This window comes from Corella eumyota, chromosome 4 (genome assembly GCF_963082875.1).
Source record: "Corella eumyota chromosome 4, kaCorEumy4.1, whole genome shotgun sequence".
Taxonomy (NCBI): Eukaryota; Metazoa; Chordata; class Ascidiacea; order Phlebobranchia; family Corellidae; genus Corella; species Corella eumyota.
The window spans coordinates 11,300,166-11,322,103 of NC_137493.1; the positions used below are offsets into that span (position 1 = coordinate 11,300,166).

Below are 21,938 nucleotides of genomic sequence, written 5' to 3' on the forward strand. Positions count from 1 at the left end.
CCAGAACTGCAAAATATGAGAAATAATTTGTTTTTTTGAAAACCATAAAGTACAAGTGATTTAAAAACATAACTACAGTTTTATTTGGGTTTTGTAACTACTAAAGAATTATTCTTGTTTTCACATTTGTTTTAAACTACATGTAAAATCTTAAATCTTAATACGATATAACTTTCTTTAGTTATAAATTGGAATTTGTAAGTATTCCATGAAGTTAAGTTCCACCTTCACAACTGATTCCATCGTTGGCTACTTGCATTCCATCTGGACAATAACAAATTCCTCCAAATGGTGTTGGTTGGCACAAGTAGTCACAACTCAAAATTCCACACCTTTCAGAACCTAAAAACAATTCAAAATAATTATTTATGTGAGAAGGTTGACTTCACAACCAACACAAAGAGTAACATCAGATGTCCTGATCCAGTTGAGCTGCCTTTGGCAGTTTAGGATATTCTAGATTATATTTGCCCAAAAATTAAGCTGCTGACTAAGTATTGGCTTAGCAGGAGTTTATACTGCTTATAGCACCTTACTGAAAGACATTGAAGCACAAGAGCAGTAAAATTAAAACCAGAACCTCATGTAGTAAACCCAAGTGTTCTTACCACTACACCCTTTTATCGACTAATATATTTATTCACTTTTGTAACATTTTTTTTACATTTTTGTACTTAAATATGTTTTAAATAAAAAAATATAAAATTGAAAAAAAAAACTCACTGCAAACAGCACCACCAAGTGTTTCATCTTCACCATTTTCACAGTCATTTGAGTTATCACAAAGTTGAACAACGTCGATGCATTCACTGCTGTTTGTACATTTCCACTGGTTGTTAAGACATGGAATATCATAATCTAAATATTTTAAAATATTTTATTAAAAATTGTTAAAAAAGTTTTTACTACTAATAATGTTTTGCTGCTAATAATGTGGTTAGAACAGTTGGCTTCACTACATGAAATCCTGGGTTTGATCCCCACTGCTCTCATGCTGTAGTGCCTTTAAGTCAAGCTCTATAAACAGCAATAACACCTGCTAAGCAAAAACCAATCAGCAGTTTTATCAATGAGCAATTTTTAAATTTATGTTATCCCAAACTGCCAAAGCCAGCTTCAGACTGAGTCAGGGTAACAGTCGTAACAGATGTTATCCTATGTTTACGTCGTTAAGTCAACCTTTAACATCAAGGAGAAATCAGGAAAACACAAAAAATATCACCACCCTACACTTAAGAATAAATCAAATTTTAATCAACTTACTACAGTGCTTCTCGTCTGTTCCATCTCCGCAATCGTCATTGCCATCACATACCAAATCTTGTGGAACACATCGAGAATTATCGCAAGTTAACGCGTTTCCCGCGCAAGAAGGATAGTCTGTTTACAATAATTAATATTATTACGTCACAATTGTTTACAAGTGACCCACACGTGTAAAAATGGGATTTTCCCCAACTAGTCCAACTATTATTTATGTCTATTAATTGCTATATTAGTTTTATTTAAAGTAAAAAACTTTTATAATTAAATCGCATATAAAAACTTTGACTTAATCAATAATCGTTCTTTTTTATTTAAAAATAAAGTTTACACTGACCACAAGTGTCGGGTTCATCGCTTCCATCCCCACAATTGTCCCAACTATCGCAATAAAAAGAAAGTGGAATACAATCCCCGTTACTACATTGGAACTGGCCGGTCGGGCATCGAATTGAGCCTGAGACAAAAAATATCATTTCACCAAAAGGTAAATTTTAAAAATTAAAAACAACTAGGTTGCTAACAAATTTGAAGCAAATCCAAGAACTAGTCTGTTTGTTATGTATTTAATGCTAGATTACCTAATAATTGAAAAGATACTTACTGCAATTGAATTCATCCGACTGATCGCGACAATCGACTGTTCCATCACAAATCTGTTCAGTTCGAACACATTCTCCATTGTCGCAAGTTATTTCTTCACAGTTAGGATAATCTGCAATAATATAGCTCTTGGTTACCATCTAGCGGCAAACAATTTTAAAATGGTTCAAGTAAAGATATGATTAGTTTAAAAGTTGGTACTATCTCTATAAAATAATGCAAAATTTGCAAAAATTTGTTTTAAAAATATTAAAATAAAAATATTTGCAAAAATTAAAAAAATATTACAACTCTTTTTTTTAAACGGGAATCGAATTCAAGACCTACCACAGTCGGAGTTTTCATCTGATCCGTCCGGACAATCGTTGAAATGATCACAGAGGAGATCCGGTGAGATACAGTATCCGTTCGTGCAGGTAAACTGCACGGTACTACACGATCGTCCAGCTGTCAATAAAATAACGTCATATATTAAAAAGACAACTCTTACCAAATCATTTAATTTTTATAAAAATTTGTATAACAAAAATATTTAATTATTTTTTTCTTTATGTATATAAGCCGACACTACAGTCTAACTTTTAACAAAGAACAACTTTTTCCCTCTCGACCTAGCCTTGAGTTATGTCATTTTGAGTCATATTTGGTTACTCATTTCGCCTAAAATTACCAATTCTAAATTGGTAGAAAGACCGATGATATACCATGACCACGTCGCAAATTTAAAATTATCCAAAAGTATTTATTATTTTTGTATACCGGCTCCCACATAAAAAATGACTTCAAAATATCATTTTTTTATATCGCCTTATGGGGTAGGTTTTTATATATTTGATTCAGTTGTAAAAGGTGTGCAGTTGTAAGTGGTTTTAAGCTAACCGTAAACGCCGGGCTTAAAAGCGGATAATGTGGAATTGATGCGATTTGAACCTGTAATTTTTTAATTTAAAAACTCACGACAAAGTTGCTCATCTTCCCCGTTTGAACAATCAGCGGAACCATCACATTTAAACCCGATTGGGATACAACTGCTGTCGTCGCACTTAAACTCCTGGTCAGTACAAGGGACGGGGGCTGTTAAACACAATTTGTTGGGTTAACAGGGGAAGTTTGGGGTAAATTTTACAAAAAAGTTATAAAAATAATTAAAAAAAAGGTTAAAAGTAAAGTTTTTACTCACGACAATCTTGTTCATCAGATCCCGGATGTTGCTCACCCTGACAATCAGTGACGTCATCACAAACCCACGTCATCGGGATGCATTGTCCGCTCGCACATTTGAATTCACCAGTAGGACAATCTATAACGTCATAATAAAAAAATATTAGTTTACGCTAACAGGAGATTATATGACGTCATAAAATAAATAATTTAATAAATTCTTAACCAACTAATTGTGACGTCACAAATATTTTCGAGAATAAAATAAGGTTAAATCAACACTTGAAATAATTTAATTATTTGTTAAATAACTTGTTACGTAACAATGAAAAGTTTACGATTGAACGACATTTTTATTTTCGTTTTTTTTACGATAAAAATGTTAAACTAATACAGCTATTCTTTGTGACGTAACAAACAAAACAATGCACGCCTCGGTACAAAGAAATTCTTTATTTTACGACAAGATTTAACGTAAGCAATAAAAGTGTGGTGAAATTTTATTTCGAAAATTAAATTTATTTTACGATTAAAGTTAAATTGTTAAAATAATTGTTCCTATTTTTTTGTAAATAACATGTTTTAAATAGTCCTGGGTTTAATCCCCACTGCTTCCATGCTGTAGCGCCTTCGAGTTAGGCGCTACAAAGGGTATAAACTCCTGCTAGGCCAATATTTTATCAGCAGCATGATTATTGGGTATTTATTATCTATAATATCCTAAACTGTCAAAGGCAACTCGAGGCTAGGTTGGGGTAACTGATGTTTCTCTATGTTTATGTCGTGAGGTTGACGTTTTCACATTAGGATGAATAAATATAAAAAAAAACAATAAAAAGCCTATAATTTCAACATAATATAAATAATGGTTTAACTTTTTTTAAAAGAATGTTTTTATTTAAAATTTTTTTTTTTCATATTTTTTAATTTAAATACTATTTACAATCAACTTACCTTGACTTTTTGCGTAACAAATTAAAGACAATAAAACTAACAGTGACGTCACAATCTTCATTATTGAAGCTGAATATTCAAAACTTTAAAACCAAATTTACATTTTCTGCCAAAACTAACGATTCTAACAAAAAGTCTGGAAAAATTTTTATTTTGTTACGTAATAATTGAAAGCTAAAAAGAACGCGATTTAGAGCGAAACAAAGTTGTTAAATTTTGTTCTTAAATTACATTTCAGTCATTTATATTATTGTTATTCAAAAAAAAATAATAATAAATTAATTTTTCACATTTTTGAACCAAAAGATGTTTTAAATAAATCTAAAACTCGACCAACTTGCGAAATTTTCAAAATAATAAATAAATTTCAGTTACTCTTATTTTATATAAAAACCAGGAATGACTAAACAAAATATGACGATCCGTTTAATTGTGCTTGCATAAAGCTGTTAATGACAGAATAATGCAGTAGAATGCATTGTTAGGTAATTTAATTATTTTTTAACGAGTTAGGGTCGCATGGTACCTTTGTTGTTTGGTACCTATCTCCGATTCGGTGAAATTTATTTTATTGCGCGTGATTTTATTTCGTATAAATATTTAACAGATTTTAAAGCCTTTTAAAATATCACAATATTTTTATATAAGAAAATCATAAATTGTTATCAAAATACTTAAAATTAGACTAATTCATTTTTAGAAATTAAGATATACATTTTGCATTTTTAAATTTTAGCTTTAAAATATTAATTAATTTGTGGATATGTATTTTATGGTTATATATTGACTTTTAAACCTATCTTCAAACAAAATTTAAACTAAAATTGAAAATAAACGTCCAATTGCGAACGTTTTTTATTATTTTATGGTCTATCATTGTTGATTATTTGTAAAAAAAAAGGGCTGCATATATTGCATTTTCTTTAAATTTTACAGGTTATATGCCGTGCTTAATTTAAATATTATCACTAAGGATTTGCTTAAAAGTTAAAGGTTAAACTAAATAAATGATATGCCAAATGTTTATGATCTAACAGTAAATTTGAATTTAAATCTTTAATGCATTATAAATATTTGCCCTTGCCGACAGGCCAAAAAATAGTCTTATTTTTTAGCGAACATAATCGAGTTTGTCCTACTTATTTTAACCAAGTAAGAATATAATGAATACGGACAATAACGATATTTCACAAAATCTAAGATTTTAAACTATAATTAAACCAGTTACCAATTTTTTATTACTATAAATTTATTTTCAGGATTTTTTTGATATAGCATTATTTATCCAAAAAAAGCAGAAATAATTTAAAAACATTTTCTGTGAACAATAGATGGTCCAGCTTCGTCGTATTCTTGTTTGGTGATCCACATCTGTTGGAAGGTGGAAAGAGATGCAAGAATAGATCCTCCAATCCAGACAGAGTATTTTCTTTCTGGAGGAGCGATGATCTTAATCTTCATTGTGCTTGGAGCTAAAGCAGTAATCTCCTTTTGCATCCTGTCAGCAATACCAGGGTACATCGTAGTTCCGCCGGAGAGGACGTTGTTGGCGTAAAGATCTTTTCGAATGTCGATGTCGCACTTCATGATGGAGTTGTAGGTTGTTTCGTGGATACCAGCTGACTCCATGCCGATGAATGAAGGTTGGAAAAGGGTTTCTGGACAACGGAATCGTTCGTTTCCAATGGTAATGACTTGCCCGTCTGGCAACTCGTAACTTTTTTCCAAAGAGGTAGATGAAGCAGCAGTTGCCATCTCTTGTTCGAAGTCAAGGGCGACGTAGCACAATTTTTCTTTAATATCACGAACAATTTCACGCTCAGCTGTTGTACAAAAAATATTTATTATTATTTTTTAACGAGTGGTAAGTTTATTAATCAATTTTAAAATTAAAAAAAAAATAAGGTGCTTACCAGTAGTAACAAATGCGTATCCTCTTTCCGTTAGAATTTTCATTAGGTAATCAGTAAGGTCACGACCGGCCAAATCTAACCGAGCGATGGCGTGAGGGAGCGCATATCCTTCGTAAATTGGGACATTGTGGGAAACGCCATCACCAGCATCTAGAACAATACCGGTTGTTCGACCAGAAGCGTATAAAGAAAGAACAGCTTGAATGGCAACGTACATAGCTGGCACGTTAAAAGTTTCAAACATAATTTGGGTCATCTTTTCACGATTGGCTTTGGGGTTAAGTGGGGCTTCGGTGAGAAGTGTTGGGTGCTCTTCCGGTGCAACTCGAAGCTCATTGTAGAACGTGTGATGCCAGATCTTTTCCATGTCGTCCCAGTTAGTAATAATTCCGTGCTCGATGGGGTATTTAAGAGTAAGGATACCTCGCTTGCTTTGAGCCTCGTCACCGACGTAGCTGTCTTTTTGTCCCATGCCGACCATAACGCCCTGATGTCTTGGTCGTCCAACGATCGATGGAAAGACAGCTCTTGGTGCATCGTCACCAGCAAAACCAGATTTGACTAATCCTGATCCATTGTCGCACACTAAAGCGGTTTGATCTTCTTCTGAGTCAGACATTGTAACTTTGTTTTATCTAAAAATAAAAGTTGGTCAATTTCACTAAACTGCAGTTTTACTTTATTACACAAATTGTTCTAAAGTACTTACGTTTTAAGTAGTATGAACTAGTATGCTTGATATTAAATGATGATTGTTGAGATGTTGACTCACACTTTATATACTCTACGGTGAGAAAAAAGTTAGGGACCATCTGTCGTCAGCTAAAGTGTTAAAACAGTTGTTCTCCATAATTGGTGCTACAATTCTTACAATAAGCATTTTTATTCCTTAAAAGGTTTGAGAAGTTTGCCACTCTACTAAATATATGTTTCACTTAATTATATTTTTAATTAACAATTTAAAAATAAAAGGAAAATTAAAGATAAAAACACACTTTAGAAGTATAATTCATAATGGGTAAAAACATAAAAATAAGTTAATAGTCTTTTGTGTTTTGTTTTATTTTGCAATTTTGGTCCAGTTAAGATAAAATACTAATCGATTATAAAAAACAGAAGTTCGAGTAAATAAATATTTTTTTTTTTTTTAAATAACATATAATACTACAGTGTACTTACTGGCTTGAGTCTTATGTGCAATTAATAAACATAGTTTAACAAAAAACAGCATTTTTAGTAAGCACGTGATGTGTTACGTCATAATTACATAACAAACTAAATGTCATGCTTTATGCACAAATGTCAACCTTTATTAAGTTTATTAGTATAGCGTGTCTCATATACATGACATTTAGTAGACTACGTTTCTATGAATTATTCAATGTGTTAACATAATGTTGGTCTCGTTAAACAGTTATTTATAGTTAAAAATCGCCTATTTATAGGTAAAATTCAAAATTTAAAAAAATTATAAGTTATGTACTAGTTCAATTTGAAATAGGGTCAAAATCATGGAACTAAGTAACTTATTATATGCATGGCCGCGGCATATAATAAGGAGCTTAATATGCATGGCCGCGTATGTTAAAAAGGTTCTATAATAACCAAACGAAGTAAATATAGTTTAAACCTGGGAATTTTGTTTGGTACGCGTTGCTATTAAGGATGTAACTTTTTCAGTTTGGTAAAAAATTGGAAATGTAGATAAAGCTACTCAAATTTTAGTTTTAAATATAAATTTCGTAATTAAGCTTTAAATATAAATTTGGTAAAACCACTAAAGTTTACAACAAAAAGGGTTGACAACCCATTAACAAAGTTTATCATTACGTTGTATGCGTTTACTAGTAGTCTACGCACGAGTTGTAAAAATATTGCACGAAGGGAAATGATTATGTCATAGTATTTGCTGCGGTTGTCTATTTACGTAAGTTTGACATATATTATCATAATGTTGGTATTATGACAATGTTTATTTCATTTATGCGTAGTTAATAAAAGTAAGCGTATAAAAATGGTTGTTTAAAATGTTTATTAATGCATAAAGAATATTTCATTTGTTTAAATATTCTTGCGTTCTATAGCAATAATAAAAATAAAACTAGATTAAAGTAACAAAAAAATGTGTTTTGAAAGTTTGATAATTTATTTAAATTTATTTACTTAATCATTATAAATTGGATTATACCTATTGACTAAATTAATAAGATAAATACTAAGTGTAAGACCTTAAACGACTATTATTTAAAGCGTTAATTAGTTATTTAAAGGGTCGCTAACTTGTGGTTACTTTTTTAATTTTTATTGAAAAATTAACATGCAATTAAGTTTAGTAGCTATAACATATTTCTTACTTTTAGCTAACAAGTTTTTAATTTTATAAACACAAAATTTTCCACTATGACAAGAATGTACCAACCAAGAGATATTTATTTATTCGTACCAAATATTATAGGTAAAGAATTAGCTAAATTTTAAATAACAAATTGACATTATTTTTTTATTGTTAGGTTTTTGGCATTTTGTGTTCAATGTTATGTAATCACATTTATATTTTTTAGTTTTTGTATTTTAAGTTTTGTGCCTGTTGTAATCTTTCTTGTATTTTGTTATTTTGCTTTTAAAATAGCCAGTAATAAGTTTTTACAATATTTTTTTATCTAGGTTACGGAAGAATCCTAATGACAGTTGCTTCAATGTACTTTGTGTCGTATGAGTATTACATATTAGGCTTAGTCTGTTATTTAATTAACGTTTTCATGGATTACATTGATGGGCCTGCAGCTCGTGCATTAGATCAGGTACAGATTAAAATTTTGTATGGAAAAAAGTGTGGTTTAAATAACTTTGTTAAGCTTTAAAATCAGAATGTTTTATATTATTAATGTGTTACAGGTAAATTCAAGAACGTTGTGCCAAGTAAACTGTTCGCGTTGCTTGGCAGAGATCGAGGACAAAGCAAAATAGTACATAAATGAAAAATATTTTTTCATTTAAATAAAAAAAAGTTTATGTCAAGAAATTCATGATAACTTGAAAAACTTTAAAAAAAAATTTGTTCATTTTTCTGTTAATAGTTTTTTTTTTCTTTCAGTGTTCATCCCTTGGTGGAACTATGGACGTTGTAGTTGATTACGTTTCCATGAATGTTATCCTAATAACGATGATCAAATTCTACCCACAGTATGCGTTTATACTACAACTCAAGTACATATATTATTATTGTTTACATTAAAGTTTTTGCTTGTTGTGTTGAGGTGTTTGTTATTGTTTTTTTTTTATGTAAAAAATATTGTCTCTTTTAAACAAAAGTTGTGCAAAGAAAATACAAATTGTGTTAATAGAATTTGGTTTTTGAGAACTCCTAGTGATCATTATTTATATTTTTTTTTTAGAATTGGAATAGAAACTGTAGCAAGATGGTATAGCGGAATCTCCCATGCTGTTTTAAGAAACGATGGTGTATACAATCACAAAATAGCAGAACCTAACAATAAGACTTCTTTGGTTTGGTTGTATTTCACTAATGATGTAAGCAAATAAAGTTGATTAACCAAAAAATTGTTTAAAAATGGTGTTATTGAGCTTAAAAAATAATTAAATAAATTAAGTAATTTTACGTAAAACTACATCTTTAGTTTTCCTAATTTATAAGATTTTTTTAATTATTTTAGGTTGTCAATTGGACATTCTGCATCGGCAACGAAGTATTTCTAGCTTCAGTATATCTGCTTAACTTTTACGAGGGTCCAATAAGTAAGCTTCTTTAAATATGCTAATACATGTAGGCCTTAATTTTTTAAACTATTATTTATAATATGCCGGTAAGTCGATAGCTTTTAATTATTTTAGTTTTTATTTAGTTTTTGGTTTGGGTCTATACAAAATATTGGCCTACATCACTTTTCCTATTATGGTGTTGATGACATGTTTATCATTAGAACTTACTATTCAAGCTGGACAACGCTTTGGCAGAATTGATTCATATAACCGAAATAAGCTTAACAAATCGGGTTAAAAAATTGGAATTTTTATGTTTTCCTGTCGTTTTACCATACTAAATTTAGCAAATGTATAAATAAAGTTAAAAAATTTAACACCATAGTATATATATTTAATTCTAAAACTTATTATGTGTTTTAAAATTGCACACACTGTATTATTTAATTTGCGTAACCTTACCTTATACAAATAAACAATGTAAAAATAATTACAAATAACTTTAAAACTGTCAATTAAATTTGTTAAAAGAAGATTATTTATAACCATTCCAAACAACGTTTTTCATACTTTTCCACTTTATGATTTATTGTTATTTATCATGTTTACTCACCTTAGCTTTTTACTTTAATTATGTTATATTGTAATAAAATTTATATAGGCCCATAGCCTTGTGTGGTAGCCTATCATTAAATAGAAGTTTTTTAATAAACTTAAGGCTTTATCTAACTTAATACAGTTATAAAGAAACAAATTAGATAACGAAGAAACAACAAATAAACAAGTTAAAAGAAAGCCAATTTACAGTGTTGTTAAACAACAAAATCAGAGTTTCCAAAATACTTAAAACATAAAACATAACATAAGAGTCTTTATTAATTTTACCAGATTTACCCTGACTTACAAAAACAAGGTTAAGATTACAGTGAAAGGTTAAGTAATAAACACAAACAAAGAATAAACAGTTTAGTAATACGTAATGAGATTGTCTCTGATGATCAGGTGCTCCAATCTCCAAACCGATCAGGTAGTCTAGATTGTCGAGAGGATCTGCGTACTTTTACCAACTTCTCAGCTGGCTTAATGAGATTTACATTGGTAAGGTTGCTATCTTTGTCAATATTATTCTCATTGTTGACTGGAACTTGAGAAATATCAGGATTATTTGGACTGGCAGATTTGTAGAACTCAACATTTTCCAAAGCAGAAGGAAGACAAGGGGCAAGATCCCCAATAGAAACCGTTGACTCACGGCAATCAGAAAACTTAACATGAGCAAAACTGGGATTTACATCCAACAGCTTAACTTCTTCACACAATGGGTCATTTTTATTTATTCAAATTTTCTCAAGAAAACACTGTTAGGCTGTACTAGCCAGCTAGGAAGAGACTTTCCAAGCATAGAGCGTCTATCGAATTTGAAAAATCGTTCATGCGGTGTGCAGTATGTAAATGTGCATAAAAGAGACCTAACAGAATGAAAAGTCTCTGGCAAGACAGTCACCCACCCTTCATCCGACAACCCCTTTTCTCTAAGCATAAGTTTAACTGTTTTTCAGATGGTTTGATTATATCTTTCACATTGAGAATTGCCAGTTGGATGGTAGAAGTTGTTCTGCTGGTGGAAATTTTTCTGGAGCTTAAGTATTCTTTAATTTCTTTAGACGTAAATGCTAAGCCCCTATCACTGTGTATATAGTAAGGTAGGCCGAAAAGAGCAAAAAGAGTAGAAAGACAATTAATAACAGTTTTTGCAGACATCTTTACCTTCAAAGTTATATTTAAACATTAATATATAGACGCAAGTTTTTGTTGATCAGTCTTATTAGAACACAAAGAACATACCATGTTTTTTTTTAAACATTGATATATAAACGCAAGTTTTTGTGGATTAGTCTTATTAGAACATAAAATATGTTTTTCTAATTTTGTAGTATTAGTATATGCTTACTTATGGCTTTTATACAACTTGTTTAAAATATAAACTATAAAGTTAGGTTAATTCTATAACATGCAATTTTATTATGTTGTTATACCGCTCGAGGCCTATATTTTAAGTAAAGTTTAAAAGCTTATTAATTTTGCGAATTTTAAATAAAAGCTTGTATAGAGTTTATATGGAGTTTAAACTTAAAATATTGTTCATTAACCTTTTAAAGGATATAGCTTGTCTTGTTTGTTATGCTGTTGTGTTGATAGTTGTAATGTCTATAGATGTAATACATTTACGCATGCAAAAACAGCGTATATGTGATCCTGCTATAGTATGTTTAAGCAGCTTTGGTTCAGTTAAGCATTAGGCCTATTTTGCGTTGTACAACAAATAGTTTCATCAAAAGTTTAACAGACAATGACAAATTTTGGCCTTATGTATTCAATGTGACACCGATTAATTTATATGCTAGTTTAACAGGTTTTACGCGGAAGGAAACAATTAATAATTTATTCTCTGTGCTTGTTTATTCATTACAGCTTGATCGCGCTGTTGTATTACTAAAATTCCGGCTTAACTGCTGTATGTAGAAGAGGATCATTTATTAAATATAAACATATGGAAGTTTTTTTTTGTTATGTCTTTTGAAACAGATATGTTATATTTAAGTTATCATTAGAAGTAAAGTATATAATACTAGTTAGCTTGAATAATACTTGTTTTTGCAGATAGTAATAATCGTAAACAATTTATTTGACAAAAAAAGGTGCGACCTTTCAATATTTTTTTAGCCGCCCAATTTTTATAAATCAGAAAACACATTTATATATATATATATTTTTGTAGATATTTTTATCCTCAATGTGGGAAAGTTACAGCATGAGATCAGTTGGGATTGAACCCACGATATATATATGTATATACCATAAAATATATATACCGTAACCCTAACCAAATTTTTCTAATATTGTTCTTGTTACTTTTACGGTTCTCCCATTACTATTTTTATGAAGAAACTTACTACAAATAATTCAATAACTTTAATACAAATTTTAAGTGAAGTCTTACAAAGAGGATAGACTTAAAATATTTTAACAAGGTTTATTTGAATAAACTCCTTTTTCTTTTTAGCTTAAACAATATTAATTTTAAGGTACACCAAATTTTACCATGACAAGAGTTTACCAACCAAGGGATATATATTTATTTGTACCAAACATTATAGGTAAGAAATTCAGTTTAATTTTAAATTAAAAAAAAAATTTAAATGTTTGATATATGTGGCCTGAAAACTCTGTGCATTTTACTTTAAGTGGTAACATTTATTGTAAAAATATTAATCTAGGATATGGAAGAATTGTTATGACCATTGCTTCAATGTTTTTTGTGTCGTATGAGTATTACATAATAGGCTTAATCTGTTATTTAATTAACGTTTTCATGGATTACATTGATGGACCTGCAGCGCGTGCATACGATCAGGTAGCTTACAGATTAAAATAGTTTTTGAAAAAAAAGAAATAGTTAAAATTACAATTGTTAAGCATAAAAACAAAACACTTTATCATTTTTATGTGTTTCAGGTAAATTCGAGAACACGTTGCTTGGTAAACTGCTCGTATTTCTTAGAGATCGAGAACAAAAAGCAAAATAGTACATGAATAAAAAATATTTTTATTCATTTAAATAAAAGAAATTAAAAGTTACAAAGAAATTAAATTATTGTTTTTGTAATTCCAATTTTTTTTGTTTTAGTGTTCAGCCCTAGGCGGAACTATGGACGTTGTAACTGATTACGTGTCATTAAATGTAATATTGATAACATTGATCAAGTTTTACCCAGAATATTCGTTTATTCTACAACTCAAGTACATAAAATATAAATCTTTTTTTTGAAATGTTTTATGTTAGTTTGTGTTTGATCTGTTTGTTTAGCATTGCCCTTTCTGATTTTAAAAGAGCAAACATTAATTTTTAAATAAAAGATGCTTTGCTCACCTTCAAGTATATATACAGATGTTTACAATTATTTATTCTTAACGTGGAAAAGAGTAACATCACCTTCCCCTAACCCTTCTCGAGTTGACTTTGGCAGTTTAAAATATTATAGATTATAATTAAAGAGACGTTAGAGCACGAGAACAGTGGAAAACGAACCAGAGACTTCCTGTAGTAAAATCAACTGTTTTGACTGGCAGACTACGCTGCCATTCTAAAAAACAAAAAGCGTTGACATCTGATTCTTAAGAACACTCCTCTTACTTTTATCCTTTTATTTTTTTTAGAATTGGGATAGAAACTGTGGGAAGATGGTATAGCGGAATATCCTTTTCCATCTTAAAAAACGATGGTGTATATTCTCATAAAATTACTGAACCTAACAATAGAAATTCTTTGGTTGGAATTTATTACACAAATGTAGTAAGTAAAAAAAGGCCGATTTACGTTAAATAGAAAACAAATCACACTAAACCTATAGATTAATAAACAATATTTAGTGTAGTTTTTAATTTACTTTTAAAGGTTATTGAATGGGCTATCTGCATTGCCAACGAGGTATTTTTAGCTTCGGTTTATCTGCTTCATTTTTATGAAGGTCCAATTAGTAAGTTGTTTCATTTATATCAATACATAAGTTTAAATTAGTTTTGTAATATTATTTAAATTAGTTTTATAATAATATACGGGATAATAATATTTACCTATGTTATATTTCTGTTTAGTTTTTGGCTTGGGTCTATATAGAATATTTGCCTACATTACTTTTCCTGTTATCGTGTTGGTTACTGGTATATCATTAGAACTAACATTGCAGGCTGGTCAACGCTTTGGCAGAATTGATTCATATAACCGGAACAAGCTTAACAAGATAGATTCTGACAATAAATTTAAATAAAGTATTGTTTATGTTACCTTGAAAAAAAAGTATATGGTACCGCTTTTTTATTAGATTTATAATCGTAGTATTTAGTAAGTTGAGCAAATATGTATATAGTGTAACTTTGCCTCTTTTTGCCTTATACATATTACTATCTAACTCACAATTCTTTTTGTTCAATGATTCTGTGTTGACATAGCGCGTTTGCTGTTGATTCTATGTTTTGTTTCGCTAAAGTTACCATCATTCGACACTTACAGGTATTAGAATAAATACGGACGACACAGAAAGTAAATATTATAATTTCTTGGTCTAGAATACAATATTCGATGAATAGAAAACTGAAAAGTTCTCTTTAAACCTACGGAATATAGGCTAGCTATTGTTGTAGGCCTGTAGTAGGCCTATAGTGAAGGAAAATTTAATGTAAGAGAACAGATTTAAGATTATTTTCCAAATAAACCATCATGGAGAAAATAAATGAGTATTATAGCACAGAACGCAGAAATTCGTTGCACGACAACAAAATTGAAATCACTCACAGAAATTTAAAACATGTCTACCAAAGTAATGAGGATACAATTACTTCTTCGGTTGTAGCTCGTGCAGTTTCACAAGGTACTAAAATACCAATTAAAAACGGCAATTTAAGACATGCATCGATAAAAACAGACAAAGACCAAGTTGTTAACGATAAAAATTCCATCCACCCTGAAACGAAAAAGGCAAAACCTGTCCTACTACAAAAGGATTATTATTTTAAGGCCAAAAAAGCTATAAAATTGAAGGGATTACAACTACAGTCTATCCCTACTGAACTATTTCATCTTGATACCTTGGAATCGTTGACACTTAGCCCCGAACGAGAATCATGTCTGGACGTAAGTAGGCTTTTTAACATGCATGTATGACCTTAGTTTTTTTATAAGTTATCCTTAAATTTATTAAACGATTCTTTAAAACAACAACGAGTAATGTATCCCAACCTTAATTAACAAAACGAGAATGTAATAATAACTTTTAACGTAATTATTTTGTTTATAGGAGCGATTAGACGTATTTAGAAAAGAATAAAAGGTCAAACTTTTTTATTGTTCTAACAATGGGTCACATAAAATTCCTTTTTGTTATTTTTAGTATAAACTTCCTTTTTTACCCAAAGAAATTGGTAAGTTATGCAACCTGCAAACTCTGGTCTTAGATACAAATGAATTAGAACAATTGCCTGATGAGATAGGCAACCTAGAACAGCTTGAAGTGCTTCTATTGAGTAATAACTTACTTACGGTACTACCAACCAGTTTTCAAGATTTAAGCAGTCTTAAAAGTTTACACCTAGCAAACAACAAGTAGGTATAATTGCGCCACAATGTTTATCAAACACGAATCATTCCTAAAATCCTGCTAACTAAAATTTACAGTTTACTAATAGATAATACGAATTTTGTTACAGATTTTTGGAACTGCCAAAGTTAGTTTGCAATTTAACAAATCTGTCATTCTTGGATATGACAGACAACGAAATCGAGTTTATTCCTGATGAGATATCAAACCTAACCTCCCTACATACTCTTTTATTACTCATGAACAACATCGAGAATTTACCAGAGTCGATCACTACATTGACGTCACTTACCTTGCTGTGGTTGGGTACGTGAACAAAATATTGGTATAAGTACCCAATTTTTAAATAAGGAAATATAAATGTGTTTCTAAAATTACTGTATATTATACGTGTTATTTAAAAGGCAGACTGTCTGTAGACTTCTACAATTTTTTCTGCTATACCCCTGTCTGTTATAACCAAAAGTTAAAAAGTTGGGGACAGGGCTTTCAAGGTGTTACTACTTATAAGTTGGGGTTGTCAGGTTAATGGATTAGGTATCTATAGAGTCAGTTAAAGAAAGGTATTCCCCCTAATGGCTCAAATACCCCGATTACACAGCTAACGCGTGACGTAATTTATTGACTTAACGCTTCCTATGTTTAGGCGAAAACCGACTGGTTAGCTTACCAGCAAGTTTTGGCGAACTTTTTCGCTTGGACTGGGGTTTGAATCCGTGTTCGTCTAACATTGATGGAAACCCCTTAGTTAACCCACCTTTGGAAATCTGCCAGCATGGGCCAATGGAAATTAGGAGATATTTTCACGAAAAAGAAAAAGGCAAAAAACAATCTTAGTTTCTGTTAGCTGTTTTCTTGTTATGTAAATAAATACTAGACTCTAATTCAACGAAATTTCATTTACTTTTTCTAAATAATAATTAAACACCAGACAATAACATAAGCTTAATGCTTATAAGTCATTTCAAAATCAACAAATAAACGGAGAATTGTGGTTGATTGCATATTGTGTTAAAAAAATACATCCCCAACAAATTGCAATGACCTCCACAAAATTATTTTTGTTTCGCAGCATTGTTGTTGGCAGAAATAGAAACAAACTAAATAAGTAAAATAAATAAAAACCAACCAAAAGGTTAAAAGAAATGGCTATTTCTATAAAAAGTGGTCTTTTACACATGACATCATTATTGCTTATGTCATAGACTCGGGAATGGTGGAAGTTAAACTATCTAATGGTTGCCAATGAGACCCCAGTACATCCAGTAAAGTTTCATGCTCAAGAAAATAAATTTCGTTTTCGGCGTCAATATCCAGGAATGGATTGGGATCTAAAAAAATTAAAATTTTTAAATAAAAATGAGAAAACTGTTGCTTAAAAATACTAGAAAAAGTTTTCTATAAGTAAAATTTTTAGCCAGCATTAAAAAAGAGAATTTAAAGTATATTCAGTTTAATTGACTTACCCTAATTTCTATATTAACACTTTCTTAAATAAATACAAAAAAGCCTAATTAAATAGCAATAACTAAATACCATTTTGCATATTAACAACAAACCACATCTAAGTTATAAGCAACATATAAATTAATTGGAAAAAATAAAATAGCCACTTTTAATATCAAGATTAAGAAAACTAGCTTAAATTTTAATATAACAAAACTACCGTTGAATAACTGCTATATTATTGAAAACCCCCAACCCTTGCTTTTTAATTAAAAAAAAATGCTTTTTAATTTAAAAAAAGTTGACTAAAATTGCAGTAAACCAGGGTTTATATTGTTTTTTTCGATAAATGTCATTCAGTTAAGTAGTTTTAAGTAATAAGGACACCAATATTTAAAAAAAGGCAATTCAATAATGAACAACAATTAAAACACCACTTCCCGATTTTGCATTAAGAAACATTGTATATACTTAAATAAGTATTACCTTCTAACTTAGCATTGGTCCTGTTGTATTGTTCTGTAGAGTTAGGTTGTGAAGTCTCCTCCTTACTTATATTTGCAACTGGGTTTGCCATTTGTTGTTGGTAGTAAGAATATTGCTGAAAATTTTATAAATAAAAAAGTTTTTTGTATTTATATAAAATTATATATATATACGCCATGGAAAAAATAACTTAAGCACAAATAAATTTTAAAATGCTTAACTTATTATCCACATCTATTTAAGCTAATTTACTAAAAAAAAACTTTTTTTTACTTTAAAATTAGATTGCGGTTTATTCATATGTTTTTACAAATTGATAATAAAATATATTAAACAATTGAAACAATTTTTTTTTATAAAATTAAAGTTCTAATTAGATATAACGTGAAACTGAATTTAATAATAACTAAAAAAAAAACTTACTGCATTTGTGTTGTACATGTTGTAGTAATGTTGTTGTTGTTGATAATATTGATTGTATTGTTGCAGCCATTGTTGATTATACGCAGCTGTGTCAGTCACACTTGTGTTGTCTGTCGTAGAATGAACTTTTCTACAAAAACACATCAAATGTTACTGCTAAAAAAACACACTACTAAATAGCCTAATAAGAAAACAAATACGTTTTTAAGGTTAAAAAAACATAAACGAAATAGCATTGCTTACCCTCTATCAGTGGCCAGTCGGATTTTTATTGGTTTGCTGCCAAGACCCTTTGCCCCCTGCATTTCAATTGCTGCCTTTTTCTGTTCGGCTTCAGTTCTAAACCGAACAAATCCATAACCCCTGTACAAAAATATTAGGGTTAGTATAATTTTTTTTAAATAACCCGTAAATGTTGTTTTCCAAAAACAGGTTTAAACCATTGAGAGCGGTATTTTTCAAAAATTCTTTATTTTAAAACAGTTTACTACATTTAAAATTTAAGGTGGCATATTTAAATAATTCCTAAGGTTAGTGCTAATAAAATAATAATATATATAGTAACAAAATGCAAGCAAATGCCTTGCTTACAAAAAATCTCAACAACTTATAAAACACACAACGCAATATAAGTCAATTTAATAAATAAATTAAGAGAAATAAAAACTTGACCTTGATGCCCCTCTTTTTTCGTACATAATTTTGGCTCCTAGCAAATTGGGAAATTTTGTGATAAAGAAATCTTCTAACTGATCATCTGTAACCATGGGATCCAAATCTCCAACAAATAAAGAAAAAGATGGGCTGAACAAAAAGAGATATTCAGTTTTATAGGAATTACCAAGATAAAAAATTTAAACTTCATAACTGAATAATTACAAAATAAACTCAACTGTAAAACTTGAGTTTTTTTTAATGTTTATTTTTCTAAAAATGGAAACATAAACTAAAGAGGTGTTAAGGTTTAAAAAAACAACACTAGTTTTTTATTGACATTTATACAACTTGAACACTAGAAACTATAAAAATACTTGTACTCACCCAGTATCTGCAGACTTTGAAATTTGAGTCCGATTTAATCTATATCGCATCATCTACAAAATTGTTAAAATTACATTTTAATTTAATATGCATAAATATATAATTTTTTTTAAATAATTAACACAGTTGTTCTAAAACTAATTCATCACAAAAAAGAATAGATTTAAACTTACTGGGCTACTCCCAGGTATGACTGTCCCATTTACTTTCTTCAAAACTCTTTCCGCTTCCATTTCAGTTGCAAACTCAATAAAACAATATTTTTCCGGTAGCCCATCTTCTTTTCTGCAAAACCAATCAAAATTTACAAAAATTGTTCAAATCGACGAGTTAATGTCAAAATCACATATTGATTAAAACCTGTGCACGATAAACAGGAAATGAAGGGAGTTGCTTCTTCTTTAAAGTAGTTATAGTAGTGTCCCTCAGAAATTATTAAACTAACTACGACGAGAATTATTCAATGAAAAATAACGTCAATACAAATAACACAAGTAAAAAAGGCTTCAATAAGTATTTGCAATGGCGTAACGGTACTACTTTGGTATAAATGTACATGGCCACAAAAGAAAGCAAATGTGGCAAAAATAATATAAAAATAAACACCTTTTTATAAGTTTCACAGAAACTGGCTGACTGATATCTTGAAAAAGTCGCGTAATGTGATTTTCGTCCATATGGGGCTCCAACTAAAAGCAAATTGATTTAGAAAACTAAAAAACTTATTTTCAACATTAATTGTGTATAAAAATATATTTTTATATTAACTTTCCAGCATACCTGATTTGTATCAATTATCAATCTAAGATAGAAATTGTAACTATCTTAAAGTGTTATGCCAAGCCTTCCCGAAAATACCAAGCAAAAATACTGGTCTTTGACAAACAAATTCAAGGTACAATATACAAAAAAAGAATCCTTTTTTTCTCAATAAAGTTAAATTAGTAACAATACTTTTTGTAGCAAAAAAGTTGCAAAATGAAGTTTACCTCAAGCGAACATGGTCAAAATAGTATTTCGCAAATAACTGAATAACCTTCCTACACTTACACATATTAATTATCGCAAAAACTTTAACCAAATAAATTCATTATATAAAAATGCATTAGGTGAATGGTTGAACATTTTTTTAATATTTTAATGTTTAGAAAATAGCCACAGCCCAAACTGTCAAAGTATGTAAATCGTTTCAGATTTTGATCACAACTCTTGTTGATCCATATTTACCTGTACTTTCCAAAATCTTAAAGAACTAAAACAGAATTAAATTGGCAAATTTATTTTAATACCTGATAATTAATACTTACATCACCCATCCAAAGGGATCTTGGCATGATTAATGACTTTGTGTGATCAGTTTCAGTTTGATTCAGGATATGTCTGTTTGCTGATTGGCAGTTAATCTAAAAAGCTTTGTCTGTCAGTCTTTCACTTACGATTAAATTATTTTAAATCAAGGTGAAAGACTCTAGCCTATTTATTAGTTAAAGTTTGGCACTATGTAAAAGGCGGAGTGCTTGTGCGGAGTGCGGAGTGTTTTGATTTTTTTTTATAATTAATTTTTAAAATTTTTTATTGACGTCACTTATGGTGACGTCATCAGAATGTTATGCTGGGACGATGATAATATAAAGTTAACATACAACCATCTGTGGTACAAAAAATGTAGAAAACTATACACAGCAGGTACTGATGAATGATAATAATTTTTAGGCGAAAATGACGTCATAACCCCTGTGTGTAACATTTCTATTGCCCATTCCTAAAGTAAATTAAATTTGCAATCGAATAATGCTAACTAAAAGTTGGCACAAAGGGGATGAAGGGGTTAACGAGACCATTATTTGACGAAATTACGTATTTTGATTATCAGTTTTTGGGCGGAAATAACGTCATAACCCCTGTGTGCCACATCTTCATTGACACGTTTACAAAGTAAATTGAATTTGCAATGGAATGATGCAAACTAGAAGTTGGCACAAAGTGGTTGAAGGCGTCAACGGGAGCATTATTGGACGAAACGTATTTCGATTATTAGTTTTGGGGCGGAAAAGACGTTATAACCCCTGTGTGCCGCATTTTTATTGCCCCAATCCTATACTAAATCTAATTTGCAATCAAATGATGCTAACCAAAATTTAACATAAAAGGGGAAGAAGGCGTCAACGGAAGCATTACTTGTCGAAATTACGTATTTCGATTATTAGTTTTTGAGCGGAAATGACGTCATAACTCCTGTGTGCCACATTTCCAACTATGGGTGACGTCAATTGCTTACATCTGAGTTATTGGTAAAAGTACCCGCCCCCTGAAATATTGGTAAAAGTGTCCACCTCTAAAGAATAGGCAAAAGTGCTTACCCTCTGAGATAATGGTAAAAGTGCTTACCACAGAGAAATTGGTGAAAGTGCCCACCCTCTGAGATATTGGTAAAAGTGCCTTCCTCTAAAGAATAGGTAAAATTGCCAACTTTAGAAATATTGGTGAAAGTGCCTATACCCTCTGAGTTATGGGTTAAAGTGCCTACTTCTGAGTCATTGGAAAAAGTTCCTACTTCTGTGTTATAGGTAAAAGTGCCTGTTTCTAAATTATAGGTAAAACTGCCTATCTCTAAGTTAAACTTATACGTGCCTTCTTTTGTGTTATAGGTAAAAGTGCCTCTCTTCAAGTTAAAAGTGCTTCCCTTTACGGTATATTTACAAGTGCCTCTCCCAATTTTAGATAAAAGTGCCTACTTTTGAGTTATTGGTGGTAAAAGTGCTCACCTCAAAGT

At 30.2% G+C, this 21,938-nt stretch overlaps 6 protein-coding genes and 1 pseudogene across 9 annotated transcripts in view; 3 read left to right on the forward strand and 4 right to left on the reverse strand.

Annotated features, from left to right (window-relative positions):
* Positions 1-4,042, reverse strand: part of LOC145750826 (low-density lipoprotein receptor-related protein 2-like) — a 55,606-nt gene extending 51,564 nt beyond the window's left edge. Inside the window, exons 1-9 of the mRNA XM_082566901.1 lie at positions 3,982-4,042; positions 3,047-3,166; positions 2,824-2,940; positions 2,194-2,313; positions 1,868-1,978; positions 1,601-1,720; positions 1,264-1,380; positions 724-858; positions 226-342 (exon numbers count right to left, since the gene is read on the reverse strand). Coding sequence (XP_082423027.1) covers positions 226-342; positions 724-858; positions 1,264-1,380; positions 1,601-1,720; positions 1,868-1,978; positions 2,194-2,313; positions 2,824-2,940; positions 3,047-3,166; positions 3,982-4,042 — 1,018 coding nt within the window. The remainder of the gene's footprint in view (positions 1-225; positions 343-723; positions 859-1,263; positions 1,381-1,600; positions 1,721-1,867; positions 1,979-2,193; positions 2,314-2,823; positions 2,941-3,046; positions 3,167-3,981) is intronic.
* A 1,241-nt stretch (positions 4,043-5,283) lies between these two features.
* Positions 5,284-21,938, reverse strand: part of LOC145751188 (actin, muscle) — a 71,028-nt gene continuing 54,373 nt past the window's right edge. The window contains exons 2-3 of the mRNA XM_082567292.1: positions 5,895-6,522; positions 5,284-5,804 (exon numbers count right to left, since the gene is read on the reverse strand). Of these exons, the coding sequence (XP_082423418.1) occupies positions 5,287-5,804; positions 5,895-6,513 (1,137 nt within the window). The 5' untranslated portion in view covers positions 6,514-6,522 and the 3' untranslated portion in view covers positions 5,284-5,286. The remainder of the gene's footprint in view (positions 5,805-5,894; positions 6,523-21,938) is intronic.
* On the forward strand, positions 8,244-10,186 carry LOC145751137 (CDP-diacylglycerol--inositol 3-phosphatidyltransferase-like). Its single transcript, XM_082567228.1, has 6 exons — positions 8,244-8,349; positions 8,559-8,695; positions 8,989-9,101; positions 9,290-9,425; positions 9,569-9,650; positions 9,758-10,186. Exons 1-6 carry the CDS (start codon positions 8,295-8,297, stop codon positions 9,910-9,912), a joined length of 678 nt encoding a protein of 225 aa, XP_082423354.1. The 5' UTR covers positions 8,244-8,294; the 3' UTR covers positions 9,913-10,186.
* On the reverse strand, positions 10,613-11,375 carry LOC145750828 (uncharacterized; annotated as a pseudogene).
* Positions 12,677-14,612, forward strand: LOC145751207 (CDP-diacylglycerol--inositol 3-phosphatidyltransferase-like). Its single transcript, XM_082567309.1, has 6 exons — positions 12,677-12,772; positions 12,893-13,029; positions 13,303-13,415; positions 13,833-13,968; positions 14,071-14,152; positions 14,271-14,612. The coding sequence occupies exons 1-6, from the start codon at positions 12,718-12,720 to the stop codon at positions 14,441-14,443; spliced, it is 696 nt and encodes a 231-aa protein (XP_082423435.1). The 5' UTR covers positions 12,677-12,717; the 3' UTR covers positions 14,444-14,612.
* On the forward strand, positions 14,731-16,809 carry LOC145749588 (uncharacterized). Its single transcript, XM_082565395.1, has 4 exons — positions 14,731-15,306; positions 15,563-15,774; positions 15,879-16,075; positions 16,416-16,809. The coding sequence occupies exons 1-4, from the start codon at positions 14,893-14,895 to the stop codon at positions 16,604-16,606; spliced, it is 1,014 nt and encodes a 337-aa protein (XP_082421521.1). The 5' UTR covers positions 14,731-14,892; the 3' UTR covers positions 16,607-16,809.
* Positions 16,649-20,653, reverse strand: LOC145749589 (tRNA selenocysteine 1-associated protein 1-like). Of its 4 annotated transcripts, none has more exons than XM_082565397.1 (9): positions 20,473-20,653; positions 19,772-19,854; positions 19,339-19,450; positions 19,166-19,218; positions 18,797-18,928; positions 18,368-18,487; positions 18,125-18,254; positions 17,702-17,816; positions 16,649-17,100 (listed from the first exon to the last, which is right to left on the reverse strand). In XM_082565397.1, exons 1-9 carry the CDS (start codon positions 20,497-20,499, stop codon positions 16,964-16,966), a joined length of 909 nt encoding a protein of 302 aa, XP_082421523.1. In that variant the 5' UTR covers positions 20,500-20,653; the 3' UTR covers positions 16,649-16,963. The 4 variants fall into 4 exon arrangements, with proteins under 4 accessions (XP_082421523.1, XP_082421524.1, XP_082421525.1 ...); XM_082565398.1 differs by having other exon boundaries at positions 19,772-20,417; XM_082565399.1 differs by having other exon boundaries at positions 19,946-20,653.